The sequence below is a fragment of the Nanorana parkeri genome, unplaced genomic scaffold (assembly GCF_000935625.1).
Source record: "Nanorana parkeri isolate BGI_ZX_2015 unplaced genomic scaffold, ASM93562v1 scaffold1157, whole genome shotgun sequence".
NCBI classification, from domain to species: domain Eukaryota; kingdom Metazoa; phylum Chordata; class Amphibia; order Anura; family Dicroglossidae; genus Nanorana; species Nanorana parkeri.
The window spans coordinates 339,247-346,841 of record NW_017307425.1 but is presented as its reverse complement, the minus strand read 5'-3'; the positions used below and the strand labels follow the sequence as shown (position 1 = coordinate 346,841).

At 52.2% G+C, this 7,595-nt stretch overlaps 1 protein-coding gene across 1 annotated transcript in view; it reads right to left on the bottom strand.

Annotated features, from left to right (window-relative positions):
• Positions 1-7,595, bottom strand: part of NPLOC4 (NPL4 homolog, ubiquitin recognition factor) — a 31,158-nt gene that overhangs the window by 22,409 nt on the left and 1,154 nt on the right. Inside the window, exons 2-3 of the mRNA XM_018568222.1 lie at positions 6,856-6,931; positions 502-614 (exon numbers count right to left, since the gene is read on the bottom strand). Coding sequence (XP_018423724.1) covers positions 502-614; positions 6,856-6,931 — 189 coding nt within the window. The remainder of the gene's footprint in view (positions 1-501; positions 615-6,855; positions 6,932-7,595) is intronic.

Genomic DNA, 7,595 nt, shown 5'->3' with positions numbered 1-7,595 from the left:
TGGCTCGGGGGTTAACAAAGCGGTAACCCCCGAGCCACACTCGGGAATACAGCGTAGATCTTACCATTTCCAGGATCCCCGCTGTGTCCTCCGGCCGCTGCCGTCTTCCGTCCCTTGCGAGAGTTCACGTCCCAGGGAGGGCGGTACTAGTGGGAAGTTTGAAAGTAAAAAAAAAAACAAAAACAAAGAGAGAAAATAAAAGGAAAAAAGAAAATCATACCGCCAGGGAGGTATAAAAACACGCGTTTCACTGAACGAAAAAAAACGTGCTAAAAAAAACGCGCCCATAGTACGCCCAGGTGTGAACCCAGCCTCAGAGTCTTACAATGCATCATGGGACTTGCCATTCTACCACAGCTGGAGTGCCGAGGTTGCCTACCCCTGACCTATGCCGGCCTCCCTCCTCAGGGGGTGGCTTAGCAAGAGCCGCTATTTCTTTGCCCTGAACGTCATCACATGCTTGGCACATTCTTTGCAGACCATCGGATTTTATCGTCTTACTTGATTTTCAGGAGGTGAAGCGACTTGCTCGGGCTAGATGATATTTCGTCTGTCCGGTTCCTGTTCAGGTACACCGAGAATCCATTATTCCTAAAACCAAATTCTTTCGCTACCTGGAACACAAATAATCAAAAAGGTCAGTAAAAGGACCCGAGTCACACAGCGAGGCTTTCGTTATCTTTAAGCTGAACTTCGGCAACAAAAAAAATGTCATTTACATATATTCAGAAAACAGTGGGTCCGCCTGCGCTCCTTACAGCGCTTCCGGCCCAATAGTTGCGCTCGCAGTGACAATCACGGATGGCGCCGTGCACAACAGTCAATGAACGATAGAAATCACCAGCACTTCGTAGATGAAATTTAAAAAAAATGAATTTATTTGGACTAAACGTCACACATGTCACACAATCCAACGTTTCGGGACCACGCAGGGTCCCTTCATCAGGGCAGAGATGTGACAAGATTTACATATTGTGACGGACTGAACCGTCACTGGTGCTGTTGGAGGAGCCTGGGGGCTAGCCTCCTTCCAACTGACTATGGACCCAGAACTATGGAGACCCCCCTCGGACTTCTTGGGGTTACAATGAACCATTCTACCAGGTTTATGTATGGGGGGATGTACTGTACATGTTCCCTGGCATTACATTTGGATGGCCCTGTGTGTATTATAGGTACAGGCTGTGACTCCAGGAGCACTGAAGGGGGATAATTCTGGACATTGAACTGTTACAGTTTATTGGTCCTTTTGTTGTATTGTGTTAATGATGGGATTAGGATGGCTGATTCTAGGAGTAGCTGACTCCAGGTGTAGATGAGTAAATCACACTATGATACACTCAGGAGATAATCCCATCACATGTGTCTCCTCCCTCCCTATTCATTCATTAAGGCATCGGGGAGGGGGAGTGGATGTTTGCATGCTGTTCATGTTTGATTGCGTTATGTGTTTAGACTTCTTGGACTGTATATATACTGAGCTAGTCTTCAATAAAGCAGATCCCTGTTGGAACTTACATACAGCCTGCCTGGTGTTTGTTCTGAGCTGGATTCGAACGGCACATAGCTGTAGTTCGAATCCCGGATTATCGGACGATCGAAGGATCAGACGTTGCGGTCTGACATCTGATCCAATAGTAGCAGAGGAGTGCCGGGAGAGTGGAACCGAGCGAGCAAGGGGCTCATTACACATATATTCTTCAATACCCACTTTATTACAGGAAGGGGCGGAGACAAGACCAGTCACCCTGCACAAGGAGAGAGAGCAGCAGTGAGCGGTCTTTATTACAGGAGGGGGCAGAGACAAGACCAGTCACCCTGCACAAGGAGAAAAAGCACCAGTGACCGGTCTTTTTTTTTACAGGAGGGGGCGGAGACAAGACCAGTCACCCTACACAAACAGAGAGAGCAGCTGTGAGGGGTTTTTATTACAGGAGGGGGCGGAGACAAGACCAGTCACCCTGCACAAGGAGAGAGAGCAGCAGTGAGCGGTCTTTATTACAGGAGCGGGCGGAGACAAGACCAGTCACCCTGCACAAGGAGAGCGAGCAGCTGTGACCGGTCTTTATTACAGGAGCGGGCGGAGACAAGACCAATCACCCTGCACAAGGAGAGAGAGCAGCAGTGAGCGGTCTTTATTACAGGAGAGGGCGGAGACAAGACCAGTCACCCTGCACAAGGAGAGAGAGCAGTGAGCGGTCGATATTACAGGAGGGGGCGGAGACAAGACCAGTCACCTTGCACAAGGAGAGGGAGCAGCAGTGAGCGGTCTTTATTACAGGAGGGGGCGGAGACAAGACCAGTCACCCTGCACAAGGAGATGGAAGCATTGACCGGTCTTTATTACAGGAAGGGGCGGAGACAAGACCAGTCACCGTGCACAAGGAGATGAAGCAGCAGTGAACAGTCCTCATGACAAGATCTTGAAGAAATACACAAAGCTCACCAGGCTACAAAAAGAATACACAGGACTCTTGTATGAGGACAATATCTGCTTCAGCTTGGGGTTATTACGGCATCTTCGATCACATGTGAAGGCACCTAGAGGCCCCGAATGCTGCGCTGTTCTGAACTGGCAGTGAGAGCTCACCCACCTCCCATCAATTCTGATTGGTCAGTAATGGAGCCCACCAGAAAGATGGACCAATAGGAAAGAGCCAGCACTCTAACAGCTATCAACTATTTTTTTTTTTTTCTCAAGCCATAAAGATTTTAGGTTTATTTTTGTACCCAGACGCTTACCAGGGCGCTATTAAGCCCCTCCCACATCCTTAGCAACAGAAAAACATTATACAGTCATTTATTCCCACAAAGGGTTAACAATTCCTGGCATACAGCGCGCACTTATTTTCCATTTCAGCCCTTTTCCCCCTCATCGCATCCTCGCGTCTTGCATTATTGAAGAGCCGAGGGAGGTGACCTTCTCCGTCTGCAAATCGACAAAGGAATAAAAACTCCATCAAGATTCGGTTTTCTAACAGCGGAGGAGAACTCAGCCCGAGTCCAGGAACCCGGACCCCCCGGGGACGCCCAACGATCTCCGATAATCTACAAATTGTTGTATTACGCACCGCGGATCCAAAAATTCTACAAAAAATAAAATGCCTTCCAGTAAAGTCGGAAAATTGCGTCAAGCTCCCCCCCCCGGGATAGACTCGGGGCCGGATTTACTCTCCCTGCCGCCCCAGGGCCAGGTTCCGCAATCCCCCCCCATCAATGGAGAATGGCAACCAGATAGCAGGGCGGCGGGGTCAGTTTCAATTTTTTTTCTACTGTTTCTTTAATTTTTTAAAACTTTTTTTAGCACTTTTTATTATTTTATTGAATTAACACAAACTAGCGTCCTCCCGTCACCCAAAGCTCAGTATATAGCGAGCTACAGCTCTCTATATACTGAGACGCCGCAGTTGGGACATTACTGTCTAGATCCACCCAGCTGCGTGATTGACAGCCTATCTAGAGGCTGTACCCGCCCCTTCCCCCATCCGTTCCGCCAGTCAGCGCTGGAGGATCGGAGGGAGAAATCCCAGCAGGGAGCGGTGAGTGACAGTCACGGCTCTATGCAGGGACAGGATCGAGAAGTGAGCGAGCGACGGTATGTGTTCACTCACTTCCCGATCTATTGAGTCGATGTGTGACAACTGGCTCTGCCTATCTAGAGGCGGAGCCAACTGTACCCGCCCCTGCCGCCAGTCCACGCTGGAGGATCGGAATCTTAGCAGGGAGCCGTGAGTGACAGTCACGGCTTTATGCAGGGACAGGATCGAGAAGTGAGCGAGCGACGGTATGTGTTCACTCACTTCCCGATCTATTGAGTCGATGTGTGACAACTGGCTCTGCCTATCTAGAGGCGGAGCCAACTGTACCCGCCCCTGCCGCCAGTCCACGCTGGAGGATCGGAATCTTAGCAGGGAGCCGTGAGTGACAGTCACGGCTTTATGCAGGGACAGGATCGAGAAGTGAGCGAGCGACGGTATGTGTTCACTCACTTCCCGATCTATTGAGTCGATGTGTGACAACTGGCTCTGCCTATCTAGAGGCGGAGCCAACTGTCCCCGCCCCTGCCGCCAGTCCACGCTGGAGGATCGGAATCTTAGCAGGGAGCCGTGAGTGACAGTCACGGCTTTATGCAGGGACAGGATCGAGAAGTGAGCGAGCGACGGTATGTGTTCACTCACTTCCCGATCTATTGAGTCGATGTGTGACAACTGGCTCTGCCTATCTAGAGGCGGAGCCAACTGTCCCCGCCCCTGCCGCCAGTCCACGCTGGAGGATCGGAATCTTAGCAGGGAGCCGTGAGTGACAGTCACGGCTCTATGCAGGGACAGGATCGAGAAGTGAGCGAGCGACGGTATGTGTTCACTCACTTCCCGATCTATTGAGTCGATGTGTGACAACTGGCTCTGCCTATCTAGAGGCGGAGCCAACTGTACCCGCCCCTGCCGCCAGTCCACGCTGGAGGATCGGAATCTTAGCAGGGAGCCGTGAGTGACAGTCACGGCTCTATGCAGGGACAGGATCGAGAAGTGAGCGAGCGACGGTATGTGTTCACTCACTTCCCGATCTATTGAGTCGATGTGTGACAACTGGCTCTGCCTATCTAGAGGCGGAGCCAACTGTACCCGCCCCTGCCGCCAGTCCACGCTGGAGGATCGGAATCTTAGCAGGGAGCCGTGAGTGACAGTCACGGCTCTATGCAGGGACAGGATCGAGAAGTGAGCGAGCGACGGTATGTGTTCACTCACTTCCCGATCTATTGAGTCGATGTGTGACAACTGGCTCTGCCTATCTAGAGGCGGAGCCAACTGTACCCGCCCCTGCCGCCAGTCCACGCTGGAGGATCGGAATCTTAGCAGGGAGCCGTGAGTGACAGTCACGGCTCTATGCAGGGACAGGATCGAGAAGTGAGCGAGCGACGGTATGTGTTCGCTCACTTCCCGATCTACTGAGCCGACGTGTGAGTCTCATTGTCACACGTCGGCTCCAACTATGAGGAGGAGGGATTTTCACTCGCCTCATAGTTCTCCTTTAACTACTGCTGAAGGGATGCAAACACTGCAACTTTCCTCATTAGAACACAGAAAGTCCACCAGATGGGGTCATTGAACCTTCTCATTCAGGAATCAGCTTGGGAAGGACACGGGTGGAAGGAACAGAACAGAAAAAAAAAAAAAGGTCGGAATCTGCAACAAAGTCTGATAAAATCCCCACAATGCACGCTGATCCCCCAGAGGGGGTTGTTTCTCCAGCTAAAGCGGAGTTACACCTTAAGGCCCCATTCACATGTAGCCACTTATCGTGCGATTTCCGACGCGATATCGCGCATTTTTGCCGCGCGATATCGCGAGAAGTCGCCGGCTACTGATAGTCAATGGAGCTGTCTTAGCTCCATGTCGCTCGTCGCGGTCGCTTCTACGGGACCCTTTTTTCGGCGGATTTTGCTTTTTTCTATGGAGCCCGACGGAGAAGGTCGCGCTACCGTCGCTGGAACGTCGCCCCGAAAGTCGCGCTATCCCGGCCGCTGCAAAAGGTATGTCGCTACATGTGAATGGGGCCTAAAGGAGCTCCTGTATATCCTACTACAGACCTGCAGGGGAGGACCCACCCACAGCGGACCTTTACTTGGCATAGTCAGCGCCGCTCGGTCCTACACCGCTCCAATCTATCGGTGATCCCTCCGTATTGTCTGGCCTCGGTGTCCTAGCCCGGGTGGCATTGTGCGATCCCAAACCGATCCCAGGGCCACACGCCAGCTCCTAACACCCCCATTCACACTCAGCGGTTCAGCACACGATTTTTCCTGCGAAAACGCGCATATTTCCGCGCGATATCGCTCTATGGAGCTGTTCACATCTCACAGCTCAACGCCGCCTGTACCTGACCCTTTTTTTGCGCGGATGACGCGAGATTCGGCTCCAATAGACTCGCGCATCACCGGCGATATCGCGCTACATTTGCACTGCAAAAAAAGGAAGGAAAGAATGATGTTACATCAAGATCGCTGTTGATTGGCTAGAGCCCAATGTAGCGGAGACGAAGCCCCGCCCAAAAAGCGTGCTACGTTGCGCGGTAAAGTTTAGCTCAAAGCCGCTTAGCGCGATATCGCACGGAAAACCGTGCAATATCCACGTCGCTCAGTGTGAATGGGGTGTAAGGCTGCTCTGCCCGTTATGCTGTAAGCACCGGGAATCACCGACACCTCGGCCACCGCAGAACAAACCTCACGCCCCTCTCAAAACCCTTCAGAAGGGGAGGAGGACAACAGGGCTCACCTCCAGGAGTCGATCCCTACACATACACAGGGGCCGATCAAGGCACAAGGGCCAAGGCAAGCCGCAGCAGGTAGATCTGCATCAAGAGGGGGGACCGATGACCCAATAGCCATCCAATCAGCACAGAAACAAACATTGCGCTGCTCCTGGACGGTAGGAAACACAATCTGTACTTGGGGATGAGTGACGTTGGGGGGTTTTTACTGTTCAAGCAGTATTCCCTGAAACTCCGGCCCTCCGGCCGTGGTGAAACTACAAATTCAGGTCTTTATTACAGGAGGGGCGGAGACAAGACCAGTCACCCTGCACAAGGAGAGAGAGCAGCAGTGAGCGGTCTTTATTACAGGAGGGGGCGGAGACAAGACCAGTCACCCGGCACAAGGAGAGAGAGCAGCAGTGAGCGGTCTTTATTACAGGAAGGGGCGGAGACGATACCAGTCAGCCTGCACGAGGAGAGAGAGCAGCAGTGAGCGGCGCAGTCGGGAAGGGAGGCTGACGTCACAGCAGGGGGAGCAATGTGGCCCCTCACTCTCAGTGAGATGGTAACTGGTAGGTTTCGCAGTGCTGGCGATAGAAGACGCACCTTTTTAAGAAAAGTTGCCGCTGTCTCACGTTTGCTTGTCGTAATGCGCCTCACTCCATCCGGAGTTAGGGATGAGCTAAGTGACAGGCCAGGTTATGTTTTAAAGGGGAAGTAACGCTGATTTTCAGTCTATGGCACCCCCTGCATTGTGTAAAACTGATCCGAGTTGCTGTGGAGCCGCCCGATCACTTTTATGGGCCCGAGAATGTGCCACCCCTCCCCCCTGCTGTGGTTCCCGGGCTCTCCGGCTCCTTCCCGGGACCATAACAAGTCAGCTCGGAAACTGACAGCACCAGAAGTGACGATGTCCCCCCCATCCTCAGATTTTAATGGTTGCTCCCGCTGAGCTCACATCACTGCTATAGCCTACAGTGACATTACCTCAGAGGGAGGAACCATTAAGAACTACAGGGAGGGACCCAGGACATAAAGACTCCCGGTACGGTCAGGTTCCCTCAATGACAGGGTCACTTTATTACACAATACAGTGTACAGGAACAGGAGAGAATGACCCCAAAATGTCTCTTTACCTCCCCGGTCCCTCGCAGTGCCGCCGGTCCCAGTCTGCCATATGTGGTCATCGATTATTTATCCGCCAATAGAGATTGCCCCTCTGGTGACCATTGGCTCAGGAAGTGATATGAAATCAAAACTGAGTTGTCACCAAAACAGGAAGTGCCCAGAAATCCTCCAAAATGGACACTTGTTCTGGTGACAACTGCCTGAGAGCAGATTTCCTC